Source organism: Nothoprocta perdicaria, unplaced genomic scaffold (assembly GCF_003342845.1).
Source record: "Nothoprocta perdicaria isolate Ctin4 unplaced genomic scaffold, notPer1 scaffold_7, whole genome shotgun sequence".
Lineage (NCBI taxonomy): Eukaryota > Metazoa > Chordata > Aves > Tinamiformes > Tinamidae > Nothoprocta > Nothoprocta perdicaria.
In genome coordinates this window covers 2,172,334-2,191,937 of record NW_020455976.1, presented here as the reverse complement: position 1 = coordinate 2,191,937, position 19,604 = coordinate 2,172,334, and the positions used below count along the sequence as shown (strand labels likewise).

Here is a 19,604-nt window from a genome sequence, read left to right as displayed (position 1 = left end):
GCGATGATGTGACCTCCAGGATGGGCAGCAACTGGCAGGGATGCAGGGATGGTTAGCAACACAAGGGGAAAAAGGGGGAAAACACTAGAACATTCAAAATAACCAGTGCTGGCAAAAAGAGAAGCCACAAATGACTTCCAAGAGTACGTCATGTAGGGTTGATGGCTGCTAGCCCATATTGTAAAAGCTGAGCACAGCACAGTATGACACACTTGTGTACACACGTGTTACATATGATTCATCACAAGTACTATGGTTATTGCACAGGTAAAATCCTCCCAGCAGCCTGCACACTTCCAGATCTGCCCAACCTCAACAGGTGCAACCAAGAGGAGCTGAACTGAAGCGCATGGGCTCCGGACACAGCTAGTCTTGCCTCTGCACAGGGGCTCCTAACAGAGATCCACCAGAAGATGAGGAAAAGGGCAGCACGACGCCGACCGGCTGCACCTTGGACAGCTGCRGAACTGCTACTGGTCGGAGAGCTTACTCTACTACAGCTGTATCCTTAATATATCCRTATATCCAAATGTACATGTAAGGATGTATGTGCACATAGAGAGAATGCGCACGAAGCTCCTGGTAAAACCAGACTGCCCAAGTCTTCTCTACAGGACTGTGGATTCCCAGTTAAGATCAAGATCTTGGTGATATAAAAGGCAACACTGCCAGCCCTGAAGCACATTAGTAGCAACGTGCAGTGAGGGCCCAACACCGAGCCCAGCACCACCCAGCGTGTGGGACAGCATGAAACGCAGCCTGCGTTGACCCAGCTCTAAAGGAGCAGAGCAGCCAAGGAAGTGCATGAAGCTGCTGATCCTGAAGCAATCCTCCAGTGTGGACCTGCGAGGCGGATGCTCGTGACACTGCGGTTGGTGCTGGAGGAATTTGCTCCCCTCTCAGCTTGGCCACCAGCTCTCCCCCGTGCTGCTCTCTGCGCAGCCTGGCATGGGTGATCCCTGAAACTTGCTGCTCTCAGTTTGCTCAAGGCAGCTTTAGACACAGGTAAAACAAGCTGCACGCAAACGAATGAGTTGTTTGTGTTTTATACCACTAGATGTCCCCCTGCTACTAATTACTTATTCTCGTTAATGCAATCCCTAGGATGACACTATGAGAAGAAAAAAACAAAGCTGCCACTTGGTACCAAATGCATCGCTTACTAAGGCCAGCGTTTGCATCTGCCCAGAGCTGGCAAGCTCGTGGGAGCTGCTCAGCTTTTGGAGTTAGCACCACCACGGCCTCGGCCCCAGCTGGGGAGGTGACATGGGGCAGCTTTGCTAGCGAGCAAGAACCGCGCGCGAGGAGGGTCCAGAAGAGGATGGTCACAGAACATACCTGGCGATGCTGTCAGGGCCATCACCCCATAGTAGGAAAAAGCACCAGCTTCAAACTTCATCCCCTCTTTCCCAGCCTCCACTTCCACTTTCCCCTGTTAAGGAAAAGGAGAAAGAGAGAGCAGCAATTAAATAGGGCCAGGAGCACTAGACCAGACTTGCGCCCTGAGAGCTGGTTTTGCCTGATGTCATCAAGGTAGCCCCATGGTCCCTGCACTCTGTAGTGGTGTCTTGAGACAGGAGAGAGCAAAGCGCCCATTCCTTGAGCTCTTCTAACCTTAGGTTGCCCCTGGCTGGCAAAAACCAAGCCAGGGGGCAAATATTCCCCCCAGGAGCACAGGAASCTTCCATGCACCACAGTCACCTGGGGCCTACCTGCAATGCTTTCCCTCTGACTGAGCTGGAAAGGCTGAGCTGGAAAGARAGAGAGCTGGAAAGGTTGCCAGTCCCACATGCTGATTAGACTAACCATCAAATGGACAGAGTCAAGTCAAGATGAGCATAAAAGGTAGATATTCTTTCTATGCATTTGCAGCAAAAGCTATTTAAAACAACTAACCATACTTCTAACTTTACAGTACTGTATTGAGGCAGAAAACTATGAAAACTGAATCACCCTGGAAGAGACCTGAAACCAAGCCAGTTTGCCTGACTGTCCCAGACGAGGAAAAGCTCTCAAAAGGTATGGAACTGGAACAGAGTGTCTAGCTCACAAATCCCCTTTCCTGCTATCAGAGGCAATCACTTCATATAATCCCTTTTAAAACCAATTTCAGTCCACAATACAAATAAGTAGCTTATTTGTTCATTATAAGCCTTCCAAAAGGCACTATTCTGGTCAGCAAAGACTGGYTGTAGACAGGGTGCTCAGCTTACTTATCGCTGGTGTTTGCCAGGCAAGCCCAGGTCTGCAAAATACATCTACACGTGAAGCTTTGATCTTCATGCACATGAAGCTACTAACTCCACTGTGAAGTTAGTAGCTAAAACCTTACAAACTAGTATTTAGCCATAGGAATAGTATCCTGGTTCCAGGATTATTACTCCATCAGCACACAAAACTTCTAGGCTTCCTGCTTGTGGCCATATAAAGACTGGGTTTGCGTGGCACTGCCTTGGCAGCTGAAGGGCAGATAGCTCCATGCATACCATTAGATATGTTCTGCCCTGTTTTACATGCCCATGGTTTCTGTTTTTCCACTATTTCATTTATTATTTTCCACCATTGTGAATTTAAAAAAAAAAATCAGAGTAACAAAACCAATCTCAAACCGCCGCAGAAGAACTTCTCAGTAGCTAGGAGAAAAGCTGTTACAAACAGGTGATTAAGTTGGAAAATTTAATATCTAGAAAAACCTATTTACTCGTGTTCTCGTATGCTCTTACTGTGATGCTTGTCATGCTGGTGTCTCCAAGTGACAGAATAAATCCTCAAATCAGACTGTTTAAGTAACAAAAGCAGAAGTTTTATCCCCTYTGGATTTTGCAGAACCAAACTTGTTACCATTTTCACAGTGTGTGTCTACTACAAGACTCCCTTTTCCAAACTCAATACAGTGCAATGTTTTTGCTCATCAGCCATTTATTCACAACTAACTGTTCTTTGCATCATACATGTCCTTCATTGATATCTTTGCAGTATTACTTCATTCAGGACTATTCCAGCCTGCACGGATACAGCACATAAGGAAGGGCAGTTAAAGAGCAACAGTGGTTCCTAGAAGACTTCCAAAACCAATCCTTTGGCAGTAAGTTGAATTCACAATGTCACGTTTCAGTGCTTGCTTTATTATTCATCACAGATGGCATTTAAAACTAAAACACCTTCCATTTTTCTTTTTTAATTTTTAAGGTCAGGTTAAGGAAGACTTCCATAGAACTTCAGCTATTTCCGCCTGTCTATCCAGGCTAGAAATATGAAATCTGTCCAGTAAAATTTCCCTCCAAGGAGCAGGGGCCAGCAGCGCAGGGCTCAGCACACGGTGCGCTGCCCTCGCCAGCACCCGTGCTTCCCACAACAGCAAGAGCGCAACCCCTTCAGCTGCACAGTGCAAAGGGCAACCCCCTCAGCTGCACAGCAAAAATACATGGTGCCAAACTGTCAAACTCCCCACGCCTCCTCTTGCAAAAGGACAAAATGCGTCAGTGAAAACATCCCGGCCAAACTCCTGTGAGGACCTTTGTACGTGTGATTTCCAAGCAATGCCACTGTGCACAGAGATTCCTTTGCATTGCCAATCCTAGTAATACCTAKCATGTGGCTTCCAGGAGATGACTGGAAGTGGGAAGTGTTGTCCACACTTCACCGTGGATTAAACTCAAGGCAGTTGAATGAGTTGTTCAAGGCTATGATTATGAAGGAAGCAGAACAGTTCCCAGCAGCCAAAGCTCCATTCCCACATTTGGAAAAAGACAAAACTCAACAGCTAGAGTGAGTATAGAGGGGGAGATGTTAGTAGATGATGTTGCATACATCTACAAAGCCACATGTCTGACCTGTAAAATGAGAATGAAGTAGTCGACGGGCTTGTTTCGCTGGTAGAGGTAGTATTCTGGGGCTTTCTTGTTCTTCTCATCGTATTTCAGCTCCTGGATTACGTTGGGATGTTTTAGCAGCCTGAGAAGGATCTTCTCTGACATCTGGGATGGACCAAAGGCTTCTACTTCTACAACACAAGACACAACTTGGCATTACACTTCAGATGCCTGGCAAGAAGTTAAGTCATGCTCATTAATAAGCATTTGCTTATAAAAGAAACACAGATGCAGACAGATCCATTACGGAATTGCAGGCTTCTTGTCTTTCGATACTCTCRGATTTGTAGGGAAAAAACAGAAACAAAACCTGGAAAATCCCAACCTTAATTACACAAGTACTTTTGAAAACAACCAAGAATCTTTTCTTCATCTGAAAGGGGAAAAAAAGGCAGACTTGCACATTTGAGAGTTCAGAGTCACAGTTGTACAGGCTCATTGCAGTTATAAATGGATAAGCATTACAATCAGGGCACCAAGAACCTCTGAATATTGTTTTCTGTATTAATCATAACATATATATAGCACATGTTTAAAAAAAAAAATCACCTAGAAAGTCAAAAGACACCATTCAGGTTGCCACCACTGGTATAGGAAGAGTTACTCAAAGTGAGAGACAGTGCAGGTCAATTCACAGCACATGGGATTAATACCTGACACAMAGAGCACATGCCCTATCCTCGTGCTTTGCGGTAACCAGTGGTCCCAAGAGGAGCTGTCTGAAGGGAAAAAGCTCAATTGTGCGGGGGAGAGTTAGGCCAGAGACGCCAAGATTTAAACATGCAAATTGGTAAGATTTCCTAATACCTCATTTCAGAACTGGGCTGTTAATAAACCCCGAGTTTTCATTTCCTAGAGATACTACTCTTAATTTAGAATGGAGAAAACAAAATTGTAGCATCCAACTTCAAAGCCAGAGCTGAATTTAAACTACACAATTCTTTCATTCACGAAACAAGCAGAGAGGCAGTACTGCAAACACTACTTTGGTTGAGGTGTTCAGGGAACTCCACGAAGTCTTGTACACCAACATGAACAAGGCTCTGCTTGCCATTAAATCCGAGTCTTCTTGTTGAATTGCTTCCTTTCACCAAGGTCATGCTCACATGCACATAAGCAGCAGGAGTCCGAGCCTAAGGAATTGCTGCCCCTCAGCTGAGGTATCATAACTCATCACTTACATGGGTCTCAAGTCACGGAGGCAAAACAAAGCATGAAGACAGACTGGGTGCATCTAGGCTGACAGTTACAGCTTCTTAGAGGAGGGCAAGCTCTAATTTCCACCTTGAGCTGGCAAGCCCAAGAAAGCAGTTTATCATTTGCAACCCATGAATGTATGTTGAACACATCAGTGAAGATGCCCGTCTGGAAGGCCCACRTGTGAAAATTCTTTATATGCCAAAAAGAGACAGTACAAGCAATAGGAAGGTATGTTTTCCACAAGCTCTCCCATGAACAGGTCTTATCTCYGAGGTGAAGGGGCCAATTCTAAGACGAAAGGCACTGATGTCAGCTGCAAGAAATCATTCAAGCCCTGGCCTCTCTGCCAGACTGTGTGCCCAAGGGCATCAAGGTGATCTGGGCTGGAGACAACTGTCCTCCGAAACCTGAAGCCATCAATGGAGGTCATACAAGCCAGCAAGAAATTCATTTTTTTCAGTTACAGTCCAACCACCTGTGCAGTCCGCAATAAATGTGTCAGCAGAGTTTTTCATTTCAAGTCAAAAAAGTCTCATGGAACAAGTTTCTGCTTTCCCACACAAAGTCCAGCATTTCTTTCGGGATGAGGCGCCTGGGTGGTATTAAAGCCCGCTGGCCAGTGGCATCGAGTCCTCTTTGCTTTGTTCCCTGAGCTCTTCCTAAGGGGTGCGCTTGCTAGTCGTTAATCTGACGGACTCTAGACATGCAGTGCGGCACTTGGCATTCATCCTTACCTTTCAGACCAATTTAAAGTTACTGGTCCACCCCTGGTAAATGTCTCAGAGGGTTCATGCCGACACTGAACACAGGAGAGGAGAGAATTTAAAAAGAAAAACACAAAAGTGGCATTATTTGTCACCCCACCGCCCAGCCTCCCTTCCCGCCTACACTGTCCCAACCCGCCTCACCGGCCTTTGCTCACAAACTGCCTCCGAGGCTCTGGCACGATCACAAAACTGATAAGCCACACTTGCCTGTTGCCAGGAACCGGTGCATGGCCAGGAGGAGCTGCGGTGATATTTTAACCTTCATCTCGCTGTCTGTCTGCTTGAAGGCAGAGAAGTCCTGCTTCCTGTCCCGATGGGCGACTTTCTTTTTCGTCTTGTTATCAGCTGGGGAAAGGGAGGGTGGGAGAGGATGGGAAGGAAGCGAGCTCTGTTAGGCCAGGGTTCACGTGAAGCGCGCTGGAYGCAGCAGCCAGGGCAGCCCAGCACAAACCGCGCCGAGACCCCTCTGCAGTGCAAGCAAAACCCTTGGCACGCGTTGTGCAAGAGAAATGACCCGTGACTTGCACTGTGGGCCCCAGTTGTGCAGATCCTGTCATCCTACTTTACTGGGAGGAAGTATCTCCCTAGATACTCATGAGCATCTCACGGCAGCCCAGGCTCTGCCTACAGATAACGTGCATATGCACAACTTCTCTTCTCGTGCTCTCAACTTCTCACCGACATCTCTAGAGGCCGTGAGGCAGAGCAGACTACAGGAGCCTCAGATAATACTGGGTGTGTGTCAGCTACAGAGTCCTTGAGGAACCAGGTGCAGAGCTTCAGCAAGCCCCTTCTGGTGAAAGCTGCAAATTTACAATCCCTTCCACCATAAACATTCAATGGATTTTCATAGAACTGTCAGAAAAGCACCTCTCCAATAGCAAGGCAGCAAAAAGACTTTTAAAGCTTCAAAGGTGTAATAAGGGTGCCAAAATCTGCCTTTAAGTGAACATCTGGCACAGAGCAATTCAGCCCCAACTCCAATTCGGCAAAGTTGGAAGCAAGCTAGTGTTGTCTTTAATGGTCACTAYGAGAGAACTCAAATCCTGGTGGTTACTGACACATCAGCAACAGAAGCAGCAGCTGAACACACTGCCGACAAGAAGCTACTTGCAGTGAAACAAAAGCGTGCTCCTACCACCATAACCATTTGAAGTGGTTACAGAGTCCCAAGCTGCTCAATTATCAAACATGCCACATCTTCTGGGATCCTCAGTTTCTACATGCATTTCTGTTCTCCTCCCTACCTCCCTAGTTTCCTTCGACTTGAGCAGTGGGATGAATTCTCATGCTTCCTTAGGAGAGCAGAAGATCATCTTAATGCTTCACAGCAGGAGCCACCCCTCAAAATTTCCTGCCTCCTCCAGGAAGCAGAGGAAAGTTCCCTCCTATTCCGACCTATAAATTTTCAGTAATAAAATCTTCCCAGGAAGGACAGTTTCAAATGAAGTMATGTTTGCTAGCTCCATTTTGTTAATCTAAGAAGTTTTCATATAGCAAAATTAAGTTCTTATTTCGTTACCCTCTAACACATATTTATAGCCTAACTTCTTTTTCCTGCAACATCAACTGTAGCATCATCCATGAACTTTCTTTTAGTAAACAAAGAAAATAGCAGTGGAAAGCCTATGTCATTATTTTCACTTGTAGGAACAAGGTTCTCTCTCAGATGTGACAAGACAAGACAGGATCCTTTTGAATTACAAAAGAAAGTGTGAATTCGCCCTGTAAAAATAATATGCCATAACCGATTAGCCTAACAATACCTTTATGAAAGTCTGAACAAAAAGAAACCACGGTATTAACTGGAGTTCTGTGATTTGGAAAGTAATTCGACTGTTTACAGTGTAGCATAAAACTGGGGTTTGCATGAAACTTTGTGCATATAAACACCAGTAAAATACTGATTCAGCTACCAAAAGTAATCCAGGGAATAACTATTAAGAAAAGTGGTAGAAGTATATGTCTGTCCCATGCTGGAAAGAGTTTGTTTGGCTTGGAGGCAGCTACAAGATTCTCATGTTGGTATGGAAAAGATCCTGTAGAAATATTCAGATCCCTTCCACAGGGAAGCAAGGAACAAAGCAAAGAACTTCTAAATAGTATTAAAGATATTTAAAATGCCTGTCTGTATGACGACAGAGCCTGGGGACAACCTTGTGCTATGTACTACATAAACATAATAGTAAAAAATAGCATCCACCTGCAAGAGAGCAAGGTATAGATAGGATGCATGGGGAATGATGGAAAGRAAGTCCAACATAAACATGTCAGAAGGGAATCAGATGGGAACAATAGCAAAAACACTTTGGGTGTTTTTAGAAACTCTAACTTGGCAAAAAAAAAAGCCCAGATTTCTCAGGTCCCAAATAATGTTCTACCTGTAACATTTTCTTCCTCAATGCATATTAATAGTGAAAAAGAAAGGAGCTGTATAAAGTGGTAAAAGGAGGAGCCACTTAGGACACTGATTTGCAACTTGAAGAAGCATTTCCTTTCTCAGGCTCTGAGCAAGAGACAGAAACAGGCTCTGGACAGATTACATTCCCCTTCCTGGTGGCACAGTTACCTGTCCAACTGCTGGCTRAAGTGCAGCACGTGCTAAAGGCCCTTGAGGTAGAAGAGGGTGCAAACGTGAGAGGTGGTGAGCAATGTAATGAAACACTGATTAGAGAGAGAACTGCTAGCAGAAAAGATCAGAATGCTACAAATGKGAGTCTTCTAGATGGTGGAGTCAAATAAAGCAAGCTGCTCTGTTTCTGTATCAACACTGCATTAAGGGGTGAGGCACCATGCTGTAAAAACAGCTGGTGCTGTGACCATCTGAGGGATCTGCAGGTCATTCAACCCTTCAGATTTTAGATCRGCATCTTGCATCTCTCAAAACAAAGCTGTTAGACACAGATGCTGCTGGGTGGAATCTCGCCTCTCAAATATAAAATGCAAATACGTCTACTCACTGTATAGATCTGTTTCATCCAAAATTTCGGATTTGATGATCTCTTCAATCACGTCTTCTAAAGTGACAATTCCCAGGACTTCATAAAAAGGATCTCCTTCTCCTTCATTGTTTACTCTTTGTACTATRGCCAGGTGGGACTTGCCTGCAAGGAGACAGATTAGCAATTCAGACATTTTAGATATTCCCAAAAGATCAGAAATCATAGCAGAATTATGGACATTYAAGTATAAATCAAAAGACATACAAGTTGGTTCCAGACCTTATACAACAAAGAGGCAAAATTTTACAGTACTTAAAATCCTAATCTGATTTCTATCAGAGAATCTCATTCCTGGCTCACATAAATCCACGTGAAACACTAAAGGACAGTCAACAACCCTGACGTTCTGTTCCCAATTTCTTTCTCTACTGAAGCTGTCACTCTAGCATTAAATTCATTGTACTATTTTGTTGATGCTTCTTTCTCTTCTTGTCTCATACATGAGGGTGAGAAGGTCAAACAAGAGTCTTCCTTTGCAGAGAGCTCCCATGCATGTTCTTTGCACATGTGGAAATAACAGCATCAGCAGCCAAACCTCAGAAGCACAAGGACAGGGCAGAGCTAGGGGAGAAGAGGTCAATGTGATCCACGAGTTGCTCTCCTCCTTCCTGCTGCACAAATAATTTATTTAGATACACTCTATACAGAAGAGGGCTTACTTAGGAGTTAATCAATTAAAATATCAAAGGGACAGCTTCTGTTTAACAAAGAGAAGAGCTATGATGAGATGTATTAGAGGCTCTAAAGACCCCTAAGCTGCTCATTGCTCACAGCGCATTTTGTAACTCCTGAAGTCCCTTCTGCTCGAGGAATCAAGAGAAAATCATGACCCTTTGAATCCACTTTGACATCCGTGGTAGCCAGTTCCCGTGGCTGCCACTGAAAGTCATCTCTGCGAAGAGACGCAGCGAGCTCTGCGTTCGGAGAGCTCACCGAAGTTTCGAAGCATAAATACGGCAGATTTCAACATGCTTCATGAGGCATTAGGAGTTGAGCAATGTTCTCTCACGTTCCTCTGTATTAGCTTCAAAAACCTGACACTCATCCCCATCTGTGGAAGATAACCAAAATAGCTCAACTTTGCTCAAACCCCTTTATAGGCAATAATGTCTGTGTGCTTGAAGGTTCAGATTATTAGACCAGCAAGCATTCAAAGTATTCCAACCCAGACTTGCTCATGCTCGAAGAATGAAAATATCCTGAACAAATTAGACTAGGCAGAAAAACTTATCAACTACTGATATAAACATTGCATCAGGTCAAGTCAATTCACTTTGGTAAGATTTTCACATCTGCTTTCCCAGGGACCCAACATAAGCAGTTAAAAACAAATTCTTGGTGAATGCTGTCTGTCGAAAGTTAAATTCTTTTGCTATTCCCAGCTTGTGATCATTTAAAAGGAATTTTCCAAAGCAGGGTCTAATATTAGACTCAAAATGAAGTTTCCATTCCACTTAGGCGATATTCTCACCAAAGTAACTGCTGCATAATCTGATTGTCTTGGAGCTACTCGTTTAGATGCAGATGGACATACTTTAAATACCAGCTCCACAGCACTGCTGAGTCTTATCTTGAAGAGACCTTATTCTACAGTGAATTATTAGAAAGATGATTTGTGATTTTAAAGGCTCAACATTTTTACTGTAATGAAAGTCTCTTGTGGTGCTAGTTTTTAYTTCCTTAATTCCTTAAATGCAGGACTTCCAGCTCTTTTTACTGGTCAACAGCATTAAAAATCAAAGAAAGGTGTCTTGGTAAAAGAGTGAGGTATTAGCATCATCGCTGTTCCCCTGTAATACCTTAATCCAGTTTCATCCCTTCAGTGCAATGATATTCAAGAAGGATCTGCGGCACAAAAAAGGTCACACGGATAAAACAAAGCACTGTAACTGACTCCTGGTGTTTGCTCTGACATTAGTATATTTGCTTTCAAGTCAAAAGGCGTAACTCCCTCAGGAACTATCTCTGTAACTGAGCAGAGGAGCTCATTTTCATTCAGATGCTGGTTCCTGAGGATCACCATGCCCATTCATTAGTGTGTACTAAGACTACTCAGACCCAAACAAACAGGTAAAATTTTWAAAAAAATGGCCTCATCAGACAACACCAGTATTATATTAACTCCATGTTACAGCTTTGATCAAAACAACCAACTTTTCCTGCAATTCCAAATTTCCTACCATAAGACTGAACTACTTGACATAATTTTACATTTGGCACAAAAAGACCAGCCTGTTATCAGCAAGAGTCCTGGAAAACAGTAGGCACATCTGCAAGCAATGGGACGGAGTTATGGAAAAGGGTCCAGGAAGGAGCTGAAGGTTGCACTAGCACAGAAAGTGCACAGGACTCTCAGCATCAAACCCTTTCTTGATTGTCCCATTGGGGTCCTGTCCTGACCAAGACTTTAGGATCACTGCACTTTTGGACTGTTGACACCATCCCCATTTTAGCATCTGCAACACTCTGTTCTAATTAAGAGCACTTAACAGCACTGCTAAGACTGCTGAGTCTAATTAAAAGCCCTCAATGTGGTGAGACTTATCCCCCAAAATGGCATTGAACCTTTAGGGTCAATCGTCAATGAACATCTCAATAGGTAACATCAATTTCCAGCTTTATCTTTTTTCTTTTTTTTTTTACAATAACATTTTGCAGTGTTTATCTGCCACAAATACACATCCAGCCTGACACCACCATCCTTCCGTCTCAATTGTACAGTTTTCATACTGCTGACTGCCATGAATTCATCACTTCAGTGGGGTGCAAACCAAGGCTGTGGGCTCAGCAGACTTCAAGCCAATCTAAGCAGGCTCCTCTACAAGGCTGCCTTTTGCTCCTGGAGTCCTGCCCTTCAAATACTCCCGAGATCACCCGTCCAGTCAGAGCAGAGAGCTGATCCATCCGAAAATTGTATTTATTGGGTCTTTGTCGGGTAATTTTCATGAAGATCCAGGGGTTTGACCAAAGTCCCTCTCACAGAGTGAGAGGAACGCACACATTCACAGCCTGGCTGCCCTCAGGGACAACCTGGCTTCAAGTGCTGTCCAAGCGACTGCAAAAATACCCCCTGTGAGCACGGAAGCAATCAGGRAGGAAACAGCTAAAGGAAAATCCAGGAGCGTAAAGCCTTTCTTATAGATCATAAAAGAGCACAGCACAGTGTGTGCCCAACTTTAAAAGCAACCTGTGAGGAATATAACCCCTCCTCCAAGTATTTTAAATAGAAATTAGCTAGTTTTATTCAAGGATTTTACCAGGCCACTGTTATTTGCTACTTGTTTTAATCCAGAGGCAAGTTTCAACTGCACCTGCTGCAGCTAAGGGCCTAGGGTACATATTGCAAAAAGATCTGAAGGGGGTAAATGGGCAGGTAAGGAAAGCTGGACTGTTTAGATAACCACCARTTAAATGAAGAGAGCAAGTGTGAATGGAAAATATATAAATTATTTCTATACTTCACTGGTTTTCTGGCAACGGTCTGTAACCACAACACATCTCTGACATTAATCTTTCTTTAATCACCCATTTGGGGTGTTGATGTAGTGAGGTTCAGCAAGCTCTGCTGCATTGGCAGATCTGATGATAAAGGCAGAAAAGGGGCAAGTGGTGTGTAACAAACACTGCAAGGAGAGAACCACGGGCAAGGCCCTCACGCCGAGCCCTGCTGCACCACGGGCAGGGGGGCTCTCTGCCCAGGGACCCCCTGCTCGATCAGCAGCTGGTAACAACCTCAGCGAGAACCTATGGAGCCTATAGAAGCTGTATGCAGCTTCACATCCCAAATGGCATAAATGGGATAGATGCTAACTTCTCAGCTACTGTCACAGGCACCTAAAGGACCAGGGAGTTCACTAAAAGCTGCTCAGAATCTTACAGCACAGCTTAGATTTTCCTCTGTACCACAATCTCTGATATCAATTCAATAAGCTACCTGAAAAGCACAACAAATGTACTGAAATACTGATTCTGTTGCAATAGCTTGACCAGTCCCTAAATGACCCAGTCCCTGAATGACAGAGGGAAACATTTTCCTGACTCTTTGATCCTTACTGAGGCATTTATAYATTTGCAGCAAGGATCTAAAAATACAAACATGCTGCACTAATTAGAAATGTAAATACCTGGTCATGAGTCTCATACTCCCCCAAGCATCCTTGTAGCCACACTGAGACTGCAGGCAAGAAATATGAATTACTGGAGCGGACTACAGGGGTGGAAAACAGACAGGATCACTAGGCTAGGGAGCCACTTGGGCRAGTGGTTCAGTTATTAGTGGCATTTCCCAGGGGCTGAAAAGAAGGTTGCTAAGAAGTATYGACTCCAGCAGTGACCTGATTGCACCTTCAATGAGTTTGCAGTCAACACCCAACTGGAGGGAGCACTCAATACACTGCAGGGTAGGGCTGCYTTTCAGAGGGATCTTAAGAGGCTGAAGGAATATCCCAATGGGAGCTCTATGAAGTTCAGTAAAAGCAAATGTACAGGCCTTTATCTGGGACAAAATAACCCCACGGTTTGCTATGGGATGAGGGCTAACTGGCTGGCTCTGCAGAGAAGGACTCAGCTGCAAAAACAGAAACTATCACTAGATGAGGAAAATGTTCTTCCCCATGAGAGTGGCCAAATTCTGGGACAGAGGCCCAGAGAGGATGTGGAATTGCCATCTTTGGAGGTATCCAAAACTCAGCAAAAAAAGTTAAATAATAGCTTAAAAAGAGACACTGAGGGGAGGCATGACTCAAAAGTAAGCCTAAGTCTCATTTCTGATTTGCAATTTTCCATTTTTTCTGCTTAGGAACCTAAACACAAACAAAATTTCCATTTTACCGATTGGGAATGGCACAATATGCCCTTGAAGCGATCAAATGTAATAGCAAACTGACACCACTAGGCAGATGGTGCAGCAGACATTTCTAACACTGCTGTCATAGCTTTAAAGCCAAAGACACGTGGCAGAAGTGGCCCAGCCACACAGGTAGAGTGGTTTGCCTCCCTGAGCCAGGAGCAGCAACCTGCATGCAGGAGGTGTAAAAGCATCCAAAACTCCAGGTTTATGAACTCTGTACCTGGGAAACCTCTCACATTTGCTTGCTCTGTGCAAGCATCAGATCTCATGGAAGGCCGTCAGTTGAGTTTTATTTAAAAATAAGGCATAAATTGAACCTTTGGTAGGCAATTAGCTGATTCTTGCTAGTGCTTCTGTAGTAAAACTAGGTTCAGGCTGGAGCATTTTTGTTAAAGCCTGTAATCCAATTCCAATTGATGTTGTTGAGTGCCCTTGAATGTTAAGCTACGACCTGTTTAATATACCTTACTTAATTAATATACAAGTACATGGAGAAAAATCCCAGGAGATRTTTAGTTGCCCTTGAATCTAACTAACAATCTCTGTCTCTGAAAAATGTTTTAAATTACCCTTAAGCAACTGCTTTGGTTTTGACTGAGCAAAATAGAATAAACAATCGGGCCTGTCGGTGAAATTCACAGGTTTGACAATGAATTATGCAAAACATAATCAAATTTATAATGTGTTGTATAGTTTAACCATTAGAAACAACTCCCTCTAGAACAGCACTGGCTTGCAAGCAATTATAGCTAAGTAACAAGTGTTTTACTAAATTTCTTCTCTGCAGCAGAGTTCAAGGACATTAATTCTCTTTTCTACTAGCCACAATTTGCATTCGTGCCATTTGCTTCTGCACTTCGACCATTTCCAGCAGGGAAATCGGACTGCTGCTTTTCCCCCCCACCTTCATTTCACTAACGGGTGCACACGTGCAAGCAACGCTGTGCTCAGGTGTGTAACACCACACTGATTAACTGCTCAGCTACTTCAGTGAAAATCTTGAAATTCAAAATGTCTCTAGGAACATTATCTCAATGGAAAGTAGGTTCCTTAGATTAAATTTTTCTTTTGTAAGATAACAATTTTTTGAAGTTTGCTTGGGAAGGGGATCCGATAACAAATATTCATGTAATACATAAAATTCAGATAGCCCCTAAAACAGATAGTTTTAGGATAACTTCCTGATAGTAAAACTGCATGGAAAGCTTTCCCAAGGGAAATGGCAGCAGCTCAATTACTTGCAGCTTTGAAACCAGACTGGACAAAGCTCCTAGACTTGACAATTCTCCCCTGCTCCACAGCAGATGGAAAAGAAGAGATGATCTAACATTTTCCATCGCTGGTTGCCCTGTGATTCGGTGTATATGCTCCAACTTGACTGCTGATGCCTCTCCTTCGATCTGATCCCCCCAGAGCCTCCTGAGAAGCACTCTGAGCTGCTCCTGCAAGTACAAGCACAGATCTAGAAAGTGGCTACAGGCTGCAGCTCGGAATATAACCGAACTGCACCTGGAACCAAACCTAGAGCAGAAGCCGAGAAGCCACTATGGGTCCACAAATAAAAGAAATAGGCAACCTGAGAGTAAGGAAAAAGATCATTTAAACATGGAGCTCTGTTATCAGAGTGGAAATCTTAAGAAAGATTCTGGAAACGCGAGAACTTTTAAATGAAATTATGACCAGGTGTAAGCAGGCAGCAAGAGCAAGAAGAAAGAAGTTTCAGACCCTTCTTGCCCATGRGCAACCATTCCCTCTGCCATGAACAGAATGCCAGCGCTCCCCAGGCACACAGTCCTTCTCCAGCAGGGAATTTGGGCTGTTGGCAAAAATGGGATCGGGATTGGCAATCACCAGGTTCCCAAGGACATAAACTCACACCTCTAGCTGAGGTGCTGTTGGTGCTCCCTGGTAAATAGACAAATATAAATTGCTTCCTAAAGCTGGAGGCTAAGGTCCTATTGAAAGTATCCACCGGATCTTACAGTAGGAGAAGAAGAGTTTGAAACCTTCATGAGGCTCAAGAAGGAGCCACCTTGAAAGCAAAGCAGTTTCTGCCCCCCTCCTGAGGTTCTATGCCCAGTAAAAAGGTTGTGATATCTGGATACAGTCAATCAGAGATGAGAAATCAAATCAAGTAGTTTAAGGGAGTGCTGAAAACTAAAGTTTAGAGAAGAGAGCGCATCATTGAGGAGAGAAAACAGTGAGTCTGGAGAAAGACCTATCGATATTTGGGCTAATGCAGAAGAAAAATAACAGATAAAATTTTAGGCAAGCAGGAGTCATTCTTGGTCACAGCTGAAATCTCAAACACCAGTTTCAACAGCTACTGAAAAGGGCAACTTATGCTGATGTGGTTCCACCAGCGCCTCGGCTTCCCAGAGCAAGGGATGATCTTGTGAAAGCAAACGTAAGAAATGCAACTGTGCCGAATTGCACATTTGCAGCCTGGCCCATGTGGGATTTTTTCATAGTGTTCAAGGAGCCTAAAAAGGAGTCAAGCTAATTTTATTACTTCCCTGTTTGTTCAAGATTGTGCCCATTGATTCCGGCATTCCTTCGGAGACCCAGAGCAGGCACTGGCCGGGAAAGAGCAGCCAGCAGAGGGAGCGCAAACGCTGGGGTTTGCCCAAGGGGGAAGGCGAGGAGGTCCCGGGGAGGCTGCAGGGCYGCTGCGGTGCTGCATGGGGGGAACCTCCTTTAGCTGCTGCCACCAGCTGCACCCGCCCCAGCGCAGGGCATGAGGCCGGTGATGGATTATTTAAGTCCTGGCATCATTCCTCACAAGGATGCAGGGGAGATGTGACCTGCCAGCCTGCCCGTACCTCACCACCTCCCACTGCTACGGTCACCAAAAACCAAGCCCGTCAAGTGATGCTTGCGAGGGGCAAAAAGAGAAGCTGTCTCACAACAGCGATGAACTCCAAGCACTTTGGTACTTGGGTATAAAAAAGTCCATGACACCACCAGTGCTTCTCTGCATTTCCACAGCCAGACCCCATGGGGACCTTCCTTCCCCCTTCTCCCACCTGCCTCGCTTCCTGGAATCAGCACGGTTCAATCCCAGCTCCCCTCACCTCCGGCCTCCACCCCACTGGATTTTAAATCCTACAAAGGTGAAGGGCTGGAAGGCACTGGAGACGCGGGGCTGGGGTTAGCTGAGGGCAGCTCCCTTACGCAAGGACCGCGRCAGCGTCGGAGCTGGGAGAGAAGAGCAGCAACCAGGGACTGCAGTTGGGGAGAGGAGCTGGGGGCTGCTTCTATTTTCCTACTATTCCCACCGTCAGCTCCTGCAATTTGCTCTCAGCACATTAGTTAGGACATAAATTAAAGAGTCCTGGCGTTGCCAATGTCTTGGATCATTAATATTCTGCTTTAATGACCTTTTTTTCCTTTGGGGAGGTTACACCACGTGCAGCTTGCGATCCGTGCAGCTCGAAAAGCCGCCTGCTCGTCCGCTCTGCCAGCTCTGCAAGCACAACGCCAGCCTTTTCACATTTACACTGTGCCATCAGCAGAAAGCCACCCTGTGATTTCTCAATTTGCGACAAGATTAATGCACGCTCAGAGCCCCTTAAGCGCTCATTTTATCAGCGAGGGCAGGAGCGGAGCTCCGGGCCATGCCTGGGAGCAGGAGCGGTGCCCGTGACCTTGACTTTGCACGAGCTGCGAATCGGGGCCGCGCGGGCTCTGACGCTGCACATTTCTCCCCAGCGAACACCGGCACTTGCTGATTCACGTAGCAGCCTGGGGCAGCCACTATGAGCGAAGACTCCAAGTCACAGAGACAGAAAATGCCATTTTAAGATTCAAGAAACATGACCCACTTCTCCATGGGCTTTTTCCTTGGGTCATGTTTTGGCTCAGCTACCATGAGGACAAGAAGGGCCCACACGTCACGCACATATGACCCAAACGCGATGAGATGCGCAGAGATGCATCTTCTCGCGGCTGTATATGCTACAGGAACAGGGCAAAGCATCGAGGCAGCCGTGGGTCAGGAAATCCCACCAAGAGGGGGTATTTCCAACTTTCTGAACCCACCAGCAACATCTTTTATTTGTCTTGGTGCAATTTTAGCTGACAACAGTTAGCTGGGCACTGCTAGCCCTGAGCCTGTGTATTGAGAGCTTATGTAGAACAACAGTTTGGGGTAAGAGAGGAAAACAAAAAAGTCATTTAAACCCCGCAACAACACGCCAAAACTGCCTGACACTACAGGAAACATGGAGAGAAAGAGAGCCCCTGGTTCCAGGGCTGAACATGGCCCTGTAAACTCTATTTTCCACTCAAAATATGAAGACAATAATGTATGCAGGGGGGGGGGAAAGTAAAAGTTTTGCACAATATGCCAAGGATTTAAATAGATTTCATCCTGATGAGACAAGTGAACTAGGATTTACAGTTCAACTGCTAATYTGTCAGCTCCAGGAAAAGGAAAGATTAAGGCATATTGCCTTGTTTGAAAGAAGAGTGACAATAATGATGATATATTTGAATGCATTATTAACATTACTTAACAACAAATGTAGAAGGACTGGCTTTCTTCCGAGGTGTTTTCAATTACTCAGACGTGGGAGTTTCAATGAAAAATAATACACCACCTTATTTCAATTCAGAGAAAKCAACAGTAATTTTCTCAAAAAATAGTATTATGGGTCTATTTTAATATTTTCTTGATTAACCTATTTGGCTTATTTAAGATGAATCTGTTCCCAAACCATTTTGCTAGAGCAGTTTATCACAGTTTTCCTAAGCYGGTAACAGAGCCGCGAAGCACAACACTTGAGGAAGCAAGACAAAGAATTAGTGGAACGGCTGCTTATTGTTTTAGTTTAAAATCCTGGCCAAAATGATTTCAAAGAGGGTGCATAAATCAGGGTAGCTCAATGCCTTTCCAGCCACTGGGTGTGGACGACATGGAACTTACACTGATATTAACGGGATTATTCCAATTCTTCTTGTCAGTCATTTATCACGCAGTGGGAGTGATGGTCCAGACTTTTTTTCTCTTCTTCTGTTCTTTATCTTTTATCCTGGCAGGGTGATATGTCAGCTCTGCAATAGGATTTCTGACAGTACAGTATTTCTTTCATATGATTTGCCTGATGAGCTCAGCAAAGATGCAGTGGAGCCAATTCTGCATCATTCATGGTATTCTGCACAAATCTGTATCATTATTTTATTCCCATCCCAAATGAATCTGAACATATTTGCCCCTAGATGACCGAAACACTTAGCTTTAATATCACTGACTTCTGGGATTTCATTTACTTTGACAATTTTACTCCAGAACAAGCTCCTTGGCACAGTTCCTACTGTGGGGACAGAGTTTCTGATCTAAGCAAAATGCTCTTCCATTCAACCTGCTCTGGCAAGGGACAGATCTGTTTGAGATTGTTCACCTTGTTTACAAACATGAGTGTCACGGAGCATCTCCGTGATTTTATCCGTGGTTAAGCTCTCCTACATTTCCACCAACATCGCCTAATTGCGCTTCATCACAAAAAAACTCAAAAGAGGAAGAGCCCACAAGGGTCCACTTGAATAATCCACATACTTGGTCCATGCTCTCATGGACTCATTTGGGAAATGCTGACCGACCACCCAACGCCTCGCTGATGAGAGCTACGGTAAAGCCCTCCACTAAAACGGCTATGGCAGCTGAAGCTGCTGGCAAGCTCAGAACAGATCAATAAACCCCCGTGTTACCATTCTCTCCTGCTTCTTGGTGAGGGGAAACTAAAACACATGTGTCCCAAAGSGTTGTCCACAAATCTGTGCCCACACCGAGAGTGCCGGGATGACACCAGCATCCCTGCAGCATCATGGAAGTTGCCCCGGAGGAATGGTGCTGATTCTGCCTGGATTTGTTTATTCTTAGCTAGGATTAGTCTGAATTCTTCTACATCCCAAT

At 44.7% G+C, this 19,604-nt stretch overlaps 1 protein-coding gene across 1 annotated transcript in view; it reads right to left on the bottom strand.

The window, feature by feature from the left end:
- The window catches only part of CNNM2 (cyclin and CBS domain divalent metal cation transport mediator 2), a 106,974-nt gene that overhangs the window by 10,399 nt on the left and 76,971 nt on the right, over positions 1-19,604 (bottom strand). The window contains exons 2-5 of the mRNA XM_026050566.1: positions 8,800-8,943; positions 6,047-6,184; positions 3,834-4,003; positions 1,339-1,432 (exon numbers count right to left, since the gene is read on the bottom strand). Of these exons, the coding sequence (XP_025906351.1) occupies positions 1,339-1,432; positions 3,834-4,003; positions 6,047-6,184; positions 8,800-8,943 (546 nt within the window). The remainder of the gene's footprint in view (positions 1-1,338; positions 1,433-3,833; positions 4,004-6,046; positions 6,185-8,799; positions 8,944-19,604) is intronic.